General features: G+C 29.8%; 4 protein-coding genes across 6 annotated transcripts; 2 read left to right on the plus strand and 2 right to left on the minus strand.

Annotated features, from left to right (window-relative positions):
• Positions 1 to 1,653: 1,653 nt before the first annotated feature.
• Positions 1,654 to 5,527, plus strand: LOC126854607 (katanin p60 ATPase-containing subunit A-like 2). The gene is made up of 8 exons (XM_050601530.1): positions 1,654 to 1,732; positions 2,350 to 2,420; positions 2,783 to 2,965; positions 3,337 to 3,634; positions 3,847 to 4,015; positions 4,089 to 4,201; positions 4,406 to 4,611; positions 4,973 to 5,527. Exons 1-8 carry the CDS (start codon positions 1,670 to 1,672, stop codon positions 5,355 to 5,357), a joined length of 1,488 nt encoding a protein of 495 aa, XP_050457487.1. The 5' UTR covers positions 1,654 to 1,669; the 3' UTR covers positions 5,358 to 5,527.
• Positions 5,528 to 5,645: 118 nt separating this feature from the next.
• Positions 5,646 to 7,444, minus strand: LOC126854603 (survival motor neuron protein). Its single transcript, XM_050601525.1, has 6 exons — positions 7,221 to 7,444; positions 6,751 to 6,927; positions 6,564 to 6,678; positions 6,111 to 6,411; positions 5,978 to 6,048; positions 5,646 to 5,832 (listed from the first exon to the last, which is right to left on the minus strand). Exons 1-6 carry the CDS (start codon positions 7,260 to 7,262, stop codon positions 5,771 to 5,773), a joined length of 768 nt encoding a protein of 255 aa, XP_050457482.1. The 5' UTR covers positions 7,263 to 7,444; the 3' UTR covers positions 5,646 to 5,770.
• Positions 7,445 to 7,668: 224 nt separating this feature from the next.
• Positions 7,669 to 9,942, plus strand: LOC126854600 (ell-associated factor Eaf). Of its 3 annotated transcripts, XM_050601521.1 has the most exons (7): positions 7,689 to 7,704; positions 7,903 to 8,134; positions 8,203 to 8,304; positions 8,456 to 8,687; positions 8,764 to 8,970; positions 9,329 to 9,594; positions 9,722 to 9,942. In XM_050601521.1, exons 3-7 carry the CDS (start codon positions 8,211 to 8,213, stop codon positions 9,820 to 9,822), a joined length of 900 nt encoding a protein of 299 aa, XP_050457478.1. In that variant the 5' UTR covers positions 7,689 to 7,704; positions 7,903 to 8,134; positions 8,203 to 8,210; the 3' UTR covers positions 9,823 to 9,942. The 3 variants fall into 3 exon arrangements, with proteins under 3 accessions (XP_050457477.1, XP_050457479.1, XP_050457478.1); XM_050601520.1 differs by having other exon boundaries at positions 7,669 to 8,134; XM_050601522.1 differs by having other exon boundaries at positions 7,669 to 8,134; positions 8,210 to 8,304.
• A 309-nt stretch (positions 9,943 to 10,251) lies between these two features.
• LOC126854597 (chondroitin sulfate synthase 2) lies at positions 10,252 to 13,765 on the minus strand. The gene is made up of 7 exons (XM_050601518.1): positions 13,534 to 13,765; positions 12,673 to 13,458; positions 12,294 to 12,601; positions 11,549 to 12,139; positions 11,165 to 11,440; positions 10,918 to 11,101; positions 10,252 to 10,823 (listed from the first exon to the last, which is right to left on the minus strand). Exons 2-7 carry the CDS (start codon positions 13,316 to 13,318, stop codon positions 10,522 to 10,524), a joined length of 2,307 nt encoding a protein of 768 aa, XP_050457475.1. The 5' UTR covers positions 13,319 to 13,458; positions 13,534 to 13,765; the 3' UTR covers positions 10,252 to 10,521.
• Between the last annotated feature and the right edge of the window lie 462 nt (positions 13,766 to 14,227).

Raw genomic sequence — 14,227 nt, forward strand, 5'->3', positions numbered from 1 at the left:
ATTTGAATTGCGATAATAAAGCGACTGCGATAATAAAGCGACTGCGATAATAAAGAAGACAGATTTCGAGACTGGATATCAGATAAGCAGGCAAAGTGTAAACATCGTGTTTGACAAATTTATTTGTAACTTTAACATTGAATTACAGCGCGGAGAAGATTCATGCTTTCTGAAATTAAGCTGCACCTTCGGAGAGTTATTGCATTATATTATATTGCATTATAAATTATTCATATATTAAAACTATAATTTATTATATTTCAAATAATAAAATGTTGAATTAAAAATACAAAAAGAGAATGGGATATATGTATATATCATTGATTTCTAAATTAATGCAAATTACTATACAAGATAAAATATTTATATTAATAGTAATTGAAGTTTACACATAAATGCTCGAATTTATACCCTTTTTTTTTTTAAAGAAAATATATTTCAATTATACGAATTAAATAACATATTACTCCATATGTTTCATGAAAAATATAATTATATAAAAAGTGTAAATTTGAGATATCGTATTAGACTGTAGCCCACATTAAACCTTATTAAACCCTCTATTAAATCTTCCGACGTGGTAATACCGCGATTAATCTACGTTATCAGCTGCATTATTAATAAAAACATATTTTCGATTTTCCTAAACAATGATAGAGACTATAACTTTAAAATACGTGCGATAACAGGACAATAAATAGTGTTGACTCGGCTAATAAAATTTCATTTGAAAAAAGAGCATTAAAGGAATTTTGCAGGAGAAAATAAATACATGCTAATGAAACGTATTAAAACTTTAATGGGTTATACAGAATATATCAAAATTATCTCCGTATATTTTTAATCTGTATGAATTTTGATATGAAATTTCTTTGAAATTTGAATGAAAATTTAATACATTCCTCAATTATTTTTATAACGTTTTAATTTCATTATTAAATACCTTACTAATTGACTTATCAATTGAAATTCCTTCGAAATTCATTAAATCAAATTCTTATAAGTTATAAGTTATGAATTAAAAAAATAAGAGTTCCTTTTACATTCTTATTAATGACTTTAATTAATAACTCTTATTTTATTACAATAATTAATTCACTTCTGTGTTATTACAATAATTAATAAAACTCTTATCTTATTACGCTCTTATTAATAATTCGGTACTTGTACAAAGGAAAACTATTACATCCAACGAGAGGATTAATTAATGTATATATAGCCGGAAATAGGAAATTGCGTGAAAGGATAAGAAGCGACGTAAATGTATTATCCTCGGATACTGCAGGATTGCAGACACTATATAGGATGGAATCTCGCCAATTCACGATGGAGGAAGTATTTGACTTACACGACTAGAATGAATCGAATTAGTGCAGTTATGCATAAGACAGACCACTGACCAATTACCGTATGTTCTCTCCATCATCCTGTATCCTCCTTTACGCGCGATTTGTCATTACTTAACTGCGATTTACCTCCATTTCCGCAATTTTGTACCGCCATTCTCTGACCTCTATTGATAACCGCGCCGCGTCACGCATCGGCATCGTCATGACAACCATAGAATCATATACGTATCCTTCAAACAAGTACGTACCGACCAAAGGAATACAAGTATTAATTAACGTCGATTTTTTGCTGAAGAAGGGGACCGATCATTTTTCGCGACATGAACGATTGTCTGTCATCGAACGCGATCGCCGGCCGCGTTGCTCACTTGGCGAGAGATAAGGTGAGGGTGTGAATACGTTTTTAGAACGACGGTAGCACGGTGCACATTACACTCTGTCATGGCTCAATTAGCGCTACTGAATAATGAATGCGACTTTACATTAAAGATTCATTTACAATAATGAATTTTTTTCCAATTTATTCTAATGAGCGCGAGCAAATCCATATTATTGGATATATTCGTACGTTGTCACATATATTTCATTTTAAAAAACAAGTATCATTAGGTTTCTATAGAGACGCATTGTAATACCTCGTGTATTAAGATCCGCGCGTTTAGTAAACACATGACGATGATGGAATAAAAAAATCAATTTTTGCATCTCCTATGACTTGTATTAAAATTTCATTCAGAAAATATAGAAAATATCATATAGAAAAAAATCAAGGTATTCAATCGCATTTGATAGGGGATGAGTAAATCGTATATGTTATGAGGATGAGAAGAATTCTTTTAACAAGTGGACTTGAATCTGATATAATTTCACAGAAAATTCGATTCTCAATCGCAGAGATGTGAGGAAATATTATAATATTATCCTTTCCATCATCACGATCAATATATAGCGACAGAATTTTTTAAGATTAATTATAATATATTTATTATTGATTAATCAGGAGGAGAAACGTGTTCAAGAGCGTCGGCGCCATCTTATTTATCTTATCGCTGCCTTTTTACGGGATCAAGGGTGAGCAGTTTATGATTATATTTAAAATATTTTTCGCGTACTGTCGAAAATTTATCACTAAAAATATCATCTATTTATTAATATCAAAACTTATGAAAATTTAAATACGAAAAGAATAACGAATGAAATAATAGATAATGTATGTTTAAAGAGCTTCAATTTGTCATTATTTTATTATTTATTTCAAATAGAAATATTATAAATATTTAAAAATAAAAGTAAAAATATTTTACGTGATTATTGATGAATTTCATATCGGAATTGTTCAATTCAAAGTTCGTCGTTATTAACACGAGTCAAATATAATATTGTAATTATATCAATAATTAACGAGAATCAAATTATATTGATGTTCCTTATAGATATTCTAATACCGCGGAGAGCCTGAATAAAGAAGCTCAGCTGTCCCGAGATATTCAAGTATGCGATAATATCGACCTGGAGACTATTATTCTTGAATATACCGATTATTATCATGCCAAGTACAACAGGTATCCGAAATTATGTAAGAAGGCGGAAGCAATCGCAAATGTGGCACAGAACGTGTAAGAAATACAGAAATTATTCGGAGTGTAATGATGTAGAACATTAGAAATTTCACGAATAGCGCAATAACTGATCATTTATTGAATATAATATTATAATATATAATATAAAATATAATATTATCAAGAAAAATATAAATGTAATATATATATATATATATATATATATATATATATATATAATCTCTGTTGGATTAATCTCTGTTAATTTACTTTGCTTTGTCTGCGTTTTTGCTTGCAAAATTCGTTGGTATTTTTAATGAGCTAAGAACATCTTTAAAGATATTGCGGCTTAACAATTCATTATTAAATTTGTTGAGAAGAGGGATTTCTGATTTTCCCGGATTAAATTTCGATCTTTCGCAGAGTAGCAATAGAAAAGAGAAAATCACAAAGATTTCTAATTCGAAGCAAGAGGATAGTCGTCTTACGGAGGAATGTAACAATACTGCAAAAAATAAAATCGCACAAAAACAATGCGCTTGGGACGAATTGAATCTCGGTATTACGGTGACGCCAATTTTTCCTGCGGAAAGTGGCGATCGAGTTGCCATACAAATGCCAATGTACAACGAAATTGTCATCGATAATGAAAGACTATTGAAACCTATCGGTGATCTTTATCCACTCGGATCCGAATTCAAGGAAATCGCCGACGTTATATCACGGGTAAAAAAGAGATGACATAAATATATAATATGTATATATGTTGTGTGTGTTGGATATTATTTGGGAATTTAAATCTTTAATTGATAATGAAACTGGGCGCATTAATTGTTTTTTTTACCAGAATAAAGATTCGTAACATATTCGTTGGAGAATATAATAAAAATTATCGGAATGGAGAGCGTGTATATAAAATAAAGTATGATAATTCGCAGGAAATCTTACAACAAAAGTTGAACGTTCATTGGGACGATGTAAAGGGACTAAAGAATTGCAAGACATTATTAAAAGAAGCTATATTGTATCCCATAAAATATCCAAGTCTGTTTAGCGGGAAACTCGGTTCTTGCAAAGGTGTATTGTTATACGGTCCACCAGGAACTGGTAAGTTAATCGCGAAATTACTTGCGGTCACCGGAAAATTGACAAAAAAAAAAAAAAATCTCAATTCGAACAGGCAAAACAATGCTCGCGAAGGCGGTTGCCACCGAATGTCAATCGACCTTTTTTAATATCACTTCCAGCTCCGTTATTAGCAAATGGAGAGGCGACTCCGAAAAATATATTCGCGTAAGTAGGATAAATAACATACGTTAGATATTCATAGACCGTTTCTAGCTTATTAAGACATCTATTTCTACAATATCAAAATTTTGAAAGACATTTATAATAGACATCTACATGCAAAATATCTACTAAAATTAAAAAGAACGTTATCAATCTTGATAACTTTCATAATATTCCCGAAAAATTAAAAAATTTTTTTAACTTTAGGTACTCACCGATCTTGCTAAACATTATGCGCCTACGATAATCTTTATCGATGAAATCGACTGGACAACCACGAACAACACGGATTACGGCTCGTCGAGCTCAGAACCTGCTAGAAGATTTCGAGCGGAACTTCTCGCCAGACTGGACGGATTATTATCAATGGATTATACAAATGTAATATTATTAGCAGCTACAAACGTTCCCTGGTAAACAAAAAACAATTATATGAAGATAATTTTGATAATTTGATTTTGATAAATTTGACAGATTTAAAAAGATGCAAAATTATTTGTCAAGGAAAACAATTTTTGTTATCCTTGCATATCTAGCATTTTCTTAAAATATATATTTTTTTTGCATAAAATTCTTAAACTTTTCATTGTATATTTTTTTCATATATATATATTGTTAAATTGAATGATTCAATGTTAAGTATATCTAAATGATAATTTTGTCAAAGCACAACAATGGATTTACTCAGAAAGTTAGTTGATATAAGAATCTTTTTAAGTCTAATTTTAATTTTTTTAATCCCATAATTCCAAATAATTTTTATATTATTTTTAGGAATATAGACGTTGCCTTATTGAGACGTTTAGAAAAGCGAATTTTTGTGGATCTACCCGACGAAACTAGTCGATTAGAAATATTACGATTTTATGTGCGCGACAATTTGCATGATTCACCGGAAATGTTTAAACTCGCGCAAGAAACTGCGGGATATTCTTGCGCGGATTTGAAATTGCTATGCAAGGAAGCATGGATTAGTCAATTACGACCTATTTGGGAGAGTCTCGAGACCAAAGCGATTTCTGTAAGCGATATTCGGAACGACGGTCTGATCAATGTAATGAATCACTTTGTGTTCGCAAAACACAATGTGAAACCAACTACCAAGCATATAAATGCGCAATATATGGAATGGCATAAACAATTTGGTTCTTCTAAATAAGTAGGAAAGCGGGATTCATATTTATGATAAAAAAGGTAAATATATATGTAATATGTATAATAAATAGACATGTGATGACACAAATGATATGTATAATAATTAGATCAATTTTTTTTCTGTGAAAGTAATATTTTGAGTACTTCAGATATCACATAAGATTTCTATTAATCTGCTTACAGTAGAATTATCTAGTTAATTTAATAAAACTGGAAATTATATACTTATATTACTATATATAGGTTTTTTTCATGAACGTTAGAATGGCAAATTTAGATATGAATAAACATCTTTATCTGTAAAATAAGTATGTAGAATTTTATTAATGCAAATTTGTTAATACAATGTATAATGTAAAAGTTTTATTGAGTCCTATAGAAAGATAAAAATTTTTTTTAAATTTTTTTAAAAACAGACTACTGACAATTTCTTCTTTTCTGTTGATTGATTTTAGCCTGTTTTAACCCATGATAATAACCTACATAATTAAAGATATTAGATTATTTGTGTTGATTATTTTAAAGCCTTTTTTTATAGTAAATATTTAATATTAAATACTATTTTTTTTTTAAATCAATACCAGATTTCTTAAATTATATTTCTTAATATATTTCAACAATTACCTGTATGAAACCCACTTATGTACCATGACATCAACATACTAGATAATGCATCTGCATCAGTCTCGGGTAATCTGTAAATAGATATTATTTAGTTTCGTTACTTATATTTTTAAACTTTAAATTATCAACTTACTTAGCCATCAATTGTGGTGGTAAGGGTGGTGCAGGTGGCATTGCATCTATTGTCGAATTGAAATATCCAAGTCCAGGCATAAAATTATTTTTAGAAGGCCTGGAATCTTCCATATCATAATCCATTCTTTCACCATTGATTTGTTTGGAATCTTGTTGAGAAGAATAAGTAGATGTATCAGAATCTATGGTCTCTTCATTAGCTTTTTGTGCTAATGCATCTTTCTGCTGAGCAATTTGACTTTGCAATCCTAATGATTCCAGAAGAGAACTCAATTGTACTTTTTCAGAATTCTGATATCCTATAACAAACAGTAAATTATTATCATTATAAATTGTATCGCTGGTTATTAAAAGAACATTAATATTAGTTAGACTTGTTTTCAAATAATGTACTATATTAGGATAAAAATATTATGTATAGAATTATATTATTTTAATACAGAATAATTACCAACAAATTTCACTGTACACATGCCAGAATTTTCATGAATTTTTGATACAATAGCTTCATAAACTTGCCCGTCTACTGAATATACTGCACGGCAAGGAGCACCAACAGTCCATTTCTATAAATAGTAAACCTTCTATGTATTTTTTTTTATATCACAAATGATGATAATAAAATATGAATATCATACTTTGACAGTCTTCTTTGTATGATTTTTAGGTTTAGAACATTGCGATTTTTGTGTCATTTGTTGACTCTGGGCATCCATAGCAATACGCTTTGCTACTTCCTCCTTAGCCAAATTTACAGCCTTATCATATGCTTGTATTAACGCTGTATCATCCCAAACATCTTCATCTCGACTTTTCTGTAAATTATTTTTGTATAATTATTGTAACCTATTTTCACAAAGTTATGGATTTGATTAAGTTGAAATTCTTCATATTAGCTGTTTTTCTTTTTTTATTTATTAAGAATTACTTTATTTCCTTTAATTAACCTTTATATATTTTTGATAGACAAAATTAAATAAGTATTGTGAATATATATATATAAAAAGAGATTATACATAAAATTAGAACACAGAAATCAAAACAGATTTAATTTGGGTATAGATAAACAAAATCTTTATGCTTTCATATAAACATTATCTGTACATACATTTCCAGTTCCTCTTAAAAACAACACATTTTCGTCAGACATTTTATTTACATATAATCTATGACCTCTAAACAAAAATTTATTATTTTCGCGACGCGAAAATATTTCACATTTTCTTTATTAGGTACTCTAATTTGTAAATATAATCAGAGAGAAGCCTGAAAGCGTAGATATCTCCCGGCCTTTTTCATCGGACATTTACGTTACCAAGTTTCGCCATATATAATACGAAACAGTGATTGACTATTTAACCACTAAAATAGGCGCATTCAGCGGACTTAATAGTCGGGTAACAATCGAACGTGATTGGTTCTCATTTTCAGAATCAACAAATCAACTACTCATTGGATGTCCCGAATTAAATGTCGCTATATTAAATGGAAACTTGTCATGCATGCGCATATATATATATATATATATATATATATATATATATTCCTGAAAAAAGCAAGATGGCTAATTGTAAGTGCTAAAGTTAACATCTGTAAGTTGACATGTAGTCACACATTTATTTTGTATTTGACACATAATTATTTTCAAAGAAAGCCAAGTGACGTTCAATAGAGAACGAAGAAAGAGGAATACTGCATCCTAATATTTAGGATATTATAATTCTCAGTCCTTGCCTCTTAGGTAGAGATACGATGACTCTTCAACATATATCTACGTTGTATGCTCGCAGACATATGGGACCTAAAATTTAACACCGGTTCCAAACATCCTAGATTAGAGGAGTGTGTTCGTAGCAAGATACTCTCAGTTTACTACTGCCTTCCGAAAGGTGGCGATCGCGAATCATTCGATATTTGAATCCGAGACCCTCGGCACAGAGGCTTTCTGAGAGCAGGTTGGAACAGATTGAAGCAGATACACAGATCTCTATCACGATCGCACACTCGTTATCTAGGACAAAGGTAATATCTCAGTAATATCTAGGACAAAGTTCATTTATTAAAATAAAAGAAAAATTACAAATTGCAAGGTATTAGCATGGTTGAACGACTCGGATTAGGTCCCGAAGTCCGCGAACTCAAACTGGGGCCAAGCTTTACAAGCAACAGTTCGAAGTTTCATACCTTGAAATGTAAGTATAATTTCGAGATGAATAAATGTCATATTTTGCTATAATGTTACAAATATTAAGAATATGTGTGGACAAAGACAAAAATTTTTCTGACATAGCAACGAAGGAAAAATATATTTTGAGAATATCGAGTGTATAATTTTTTTTTCAGATGATTTTAAACCTGCGAGCGTCGAAAATTCAAAAATAGCTAAAGTCGATGTGGGTTCAGATAACACGATAACAGTTACAGTTCCACATTTAGATGGTGCTGGTACCCCACAGACTGTGTTCAAAGGTTCTCAAAGACCTTATAATAAAGAATATGTTCTAATATTTGACAAGAATACTGGAGATATTACATTGGAGAAGCTAACTGCGAATATTCAAGTTAAAAAAACACGGTATACTTATTGCGTTTTTATTATATCATGTCTGTTATGATTTATCAAGTTTTAATGTATCTTGTATCATTTGCAGAGCGGAACCTAAACGAAATGGTAATGGAAATGGTAACTCTGCACCTGTTGAGGTTAAAAAAAGTCCTCCATATGGTAGAGCACATGGAAGAACCAAAGTTATTAGTGGGAAAAAAAAGGAACCTTTGCTTCAATTACATCCCAAACAGAGTCCACAACAGGCATCGCCATATGATAAAAGAAGTCCATCCAGTACATCTACTAATAAGTATGTTTCAAATGTATATATAAATTATCATATAAAACGTATTTTTATTATTTTTAAATTCATATGTTATAGATTAAAAGCATAAATTTTAATATTAATATAATTTTATTATATAACTGTTTTCGGTATTAGATTAAGAGTATTGGATAATGCACTATTTAAGCAAAAAGTAAATTGAATATTTTCAAGCAGTTTTTAGAAGATAGATTAAGATTGAAATATTCTCAATTATATCCAATTAATTTGTTTACTGTTTGCTTTTTATTTAAATCTTTTTCATGTAATATATTATATGATTCTTGCTTTTTTCATATACAGCATTTAAGAAAACAAAATTATTGAATATAATTTGATTCAGTTGCTCACCTGTACGACCATCAAATGGACAATCAACCTTGGCCAGCTTACCGATGATTGGTTCTGACAATGATGATTTTGTGTTATCGACACCAATGATACCTGTATCTTCCTCTGTACCAACAATAACTATTTCTCCACCAATTCAAATACCAAATACGAAATCGACTACTTTAGAAAGTGATTCCAGTTCAAGCAGTTCAAGTTCTGACAGTTCAAGCAGCGATTATGAAACGGAGACTGTCCCAGTGCCAACAGCAACTAATGGTAAATATATTATATAATAAAATTTCTCCTGTTTTTTACAATAAAAAATTTATTTATGAAAGTTTATTTATTTGATAAAACTCTATATTTTAATTGATATATTTAAAAAAATGTTATATTTTTTTAGGTTATTTAAATGGTACAACAGCTTCGCCTACATTGTTCATATCAGATAATCTCTTAAATGATGATTTACAGTTATCAGAATCAGAATCCGATAGTGATTAATGGTGATTTGTCATTAGAATAGAATAAAGTTGTTTCAACAGTTAATTTTATTATTTTTGTTTTTCTGTTAATAATATAACAATATTTTTATCGATTATAATAAAAAAATTTTTCAACAGACTTTCTCTTTCTGATTTTTTATTGCAATTATATTGTTATATATTAAATTATATGATGTAAATACAAGAAATTATATATTTTTCTTATGAGATATGTTGAAATAAAATCGTTTTTTTACTGTGACACATTATTTACTAAGAGAGACTGATAAAATATATAGATGTTTATATAATTTCACATTAATTGTAATGATTTATATGTTACAATTTTGAAAACTTTATACATGTATCATAACTTGCAAAAAGTGCAATTATTTTTTGTATAATTCTAAAAGCATAAAAGGTTTAATATTAACAAGATAAACTAGTATTGTATTAATTATGATTATTTATTTCGAATAAAATATATATAAATTAATAAAATATTTATATAATTTATTTCATTTTCATGTATATAAATCTATATAAAAAATATACATAACTTTTCTATCAAACATTTTTGTCCTAAATTGTATATATTTACGCGATGTCTATTTTCTCCTAGTTTTATGCGAAAATATAAAGTGTTTGATATAAGAAACATATAAATTAATGATTCTTTTTGTAAAAAATACTGCGAAATTGCGATTTCTATGTTTTCTTAAGCTTGATGATTCTGATAATCTAATATTAATCTAGCCAGTTGACTACGTTTACCCAAATGATTATTTCTCAGTTTAAGACAACTTTTATGAATACTATCGTTGGAAGCGTCGTCACAATTAATATCCTTGTATCTTATTTTTAACGTTGGTTCTACCGCGCGAAATATATGCATATCACTGAAAGACACATACATTTCAAATAGGGAAGTTACAGGATTATGCTTGGAAAGTTTTAGTAGAGTAACAATGTCCTTATCAGATCGTGCTAACGGAATGCTCGTCTCGACTGTCTGCCGCACTGAAACACATTTTGATAAAAATATTGGGTTTTAATTACACAATAGAATCGACTTCTCTCGAAACGAATTAACAAGGATATATGAACTTCATACTTGCGTTGTAATCTCTGATGTAAAATGCGATATTGTTGTAATTCTGCTCATCATATTTTCCATAATTACTATTGACATCCACTTCATTGGGAGTCGCTTCTTCAGCGTAAATTATATCAGGATGGAATTCGATAAACGGAATCGGGCTGAATATTTGATAGCGACTGATAGTATTCATTCGAACCTGGCAGATACAAATAAATTAATTATATATAGAATTATCAATATATGGGTTTGTCATACTTACTCTGTTTAAATAATCTATTTTCAATTTCGTTCTTGCTTCCACGAGAAGAACCAAACTCTCCGAAGAGAACTTTTTCGCGCATAAATCGGTCACGGCAATCTTTAACATTGGATTTAAATCTATGGAAGTTACATTAATGGGCAATCGTATGGAGAGCCAAGTAATTCTCGATTGATCTTTTTTATATTTTTCATTCAGCATTAATATGTTTTTTTTTACTTCGTAAAAAACATCGCTTTTGCCTTTCGATGGTGAATCAAAATTATATAAGAGAACCTACAAAAATAATATTGTATGTAAATAATGTAATATGTTAATATTATTTACTATTTCGCGATACATTTATTAATGTACATTATTAAAAAATTTTCTATTTGAACTGACCACCATGAGAAAAGTCTTGTATTTTTTTTCCATACAATCTTGTGCATAATGTTCCATAAAACTTAACGCGTCTTGCTTTTTGTTTAAATCGATGGTGATAATTATATTAATTCTTGTGTTTTCAGTCACGTATGGCACGGGTATGATTTCTACTTTTCCTAATGGTTTGCAAACTTCGATTCTCTTCCTTACTTCCTTACCCGTGACTATTTCGTTAAATGCTATGTCAAGTATGTAATCCATTCCCCTGGATGCGTCAAATTTTTGATAACCATTCAGCAGCTTTTTAAAGCTCAGTTTACTGTCGTATTTGTTTATAACATTATTCGTAACTGCGTTTATCACATAATCTATATCGGATTTTGCGTCGCCCCTTAGTTCTTGAATATTAACGAAGTCGGTTTCGAAAAAAATATGAGATTCATTAAAATACGTCCAACGCAAGATATCGAAACGTCCAAGGGGTCTATTTCCAGGTTGATTTCCAATAGGCCATGATACATTACGTTGATTCGGCGGGCCAAGATGTGCAGTCGCAGATATCATTTTGCGTATATCGGTGATCAATTTATGAACTCTGATGGAATTTATCTGAAAACAATGTTATAATACAAAGTGACACATAGTTTATAAAAAAATTTTTAATATATAATTAAACAAATAAAATTTAACAAATAAAATTTTTATCAAAATGCAACCTTGTGCGTGTAATTTGTATTGTATTTGTACTCTTTAGAAGACTTACTGTAGCAAAGTACATATTAAATTTATAAATAAGCATGTGATCGTAGATAGGATATATGGATAGCGAATTTTGTAATTCATTTTGATCAATCAATTGAGCAAAATCCTTCTCAAAATTAAATGCTGGTTTCAATTGCGTAAATGTAAAATTTTGTCCTTGTATTCGGTTGCTACAAGGCATAGAAGTGGAATGGAGAATGCAACGACCAACATTAATGTCGTCTGAATCCGAATACGCGTTCTTGACGCACCAGTCTAGATTATTTTTTATTTCTTGCACAACAGAATTGCTCAAAAGAATACCGGATTCTGAAAATAATTTAAATTATCCATTAATTCATGTATAAATTACATTTAAATTATAAAAATGTATGTTTTACCTAGAGAACAATAAGTATCAATTTCACTTGGAGCACCTATGTGAACATTTTGACTCACGCTTATTTTATTTACAAATTCCACCAGACCTCTTGCATTTACATAACTCACATCTTTAATTAAAAAATAATAATCATAGCTCTCTACATAATTATCAATGATGTATTTTATAGCATGAAAGGGTTTCAAGATGCTTCTCGTATCGGTAAATCCCACTATTCCAGGGAAGGAAACATTTGGTTTAGTCCCTTCTGGTATGGAGATAAAATAGCGAATTTTATCTACTATATGAGCGATTGTTTTGTTCAACGCTATGTCTCTACTGTGAAGATGCTCCCGACTCGTTATAATTCCCACGAATAATTTCTCTCTAATCCCAAGCTCCGTTGAATAGTATCTCGGACGCACAAATGCTTTCTTTCCTTTTTGCATCGGTTGTGGTTTAGTATCAGTGTTTATTCTTGGTTCATAGGGATCTATGTCTTCCAAAGTATTCGAGAAATGATCAAAAGACTCTGCTGCATCGTGTTGTCTGTCAACATCGATTGGTATCAACAATAAACTGAAACTTAGGCCCATACATATACCCATTATCAAGTAAACATTGCTCCAACAGATCGAATACAAAACTTTAAACAGTGGTTTCATTTTTGTGTTTAAAAAATTTTCGCTCCTTCAAATTTTAATCCTCCTACCGTGTTTAAATTATATTTTTAATATTTTTTACAAAAGAAACTTTTTTATTTATATTGCATTGAAAAATGTAACATTGTGTAGCTTAATAGCATCTGTAAATAAATAATATATTAAAAAGTTGTTGTATACTCATATAATATATAATATAGATATAATATATCACTAACTTGAATGTATATCAGTTCATCGAACGCTCATGATAACCTTAACTTTCCGATGAGATTCGATATTTGAATTCTTTGCGCATTTTCTTCCGGCTTAATCCCTTCACAATTATCAAATCATAATTGTTTGCACTCACCGATTTATTTCTACAACAGACACGATAGATTCTATTAATTACACGACAGAGATAAAGAACGTATACGTTCCGTTCGCGCAACACAGCCTGTCATTCATTATTTGACATATCACATATACACGCACACGTGCGTATCGAGTTACCACGTGTCCTTCAATCCCAACTCGTGCGTATATATAGAATCAAGTGCAAATTATGTTTCTGAATTTTCTTTTCCGTGATAAATCGCAAAGAATTTTCAATAAAATTATATAAAATATAAACAAAGCATTCTTTCTATATATAAAAATCTTTTCTTTTATAATTATCATTGGTGAAATTGATCATTAAAATCTCTCTGGAGTTATATACAATTCTGTATATTTCATGTGTATAAGAAATTGAAGACGCTCTCGCAATTTTCATTTTGATTGGCATTTCGATATTTAAATAATCGTATGAATATATTGAAAAAACGCTATATATTATGAATACAGATATATAAAACGTTCGTCAATTATCGACATATTGCTCATGTTAATTCTCGCGAAGTTTACGAATCATTACGGACTTCATATCAA

The sequence above is a fragment of the Cataglyphis hispanica genome, chromosome 14 (genome assembly GCF_021464435.1).
Source record: "Cataglyphis hispanica isolate Lineage 1 chromosome 14, ULB_Chis1_1.0, whole genome shotgun sequence".
Taxonomy (NCBI): domain Eukaryota; kingdom Metazoa; phylum Arthropoda; class Insecta; order Hymenoptera; family Formicidae; genus Cataglyphis; species Cataglyphis hispanica.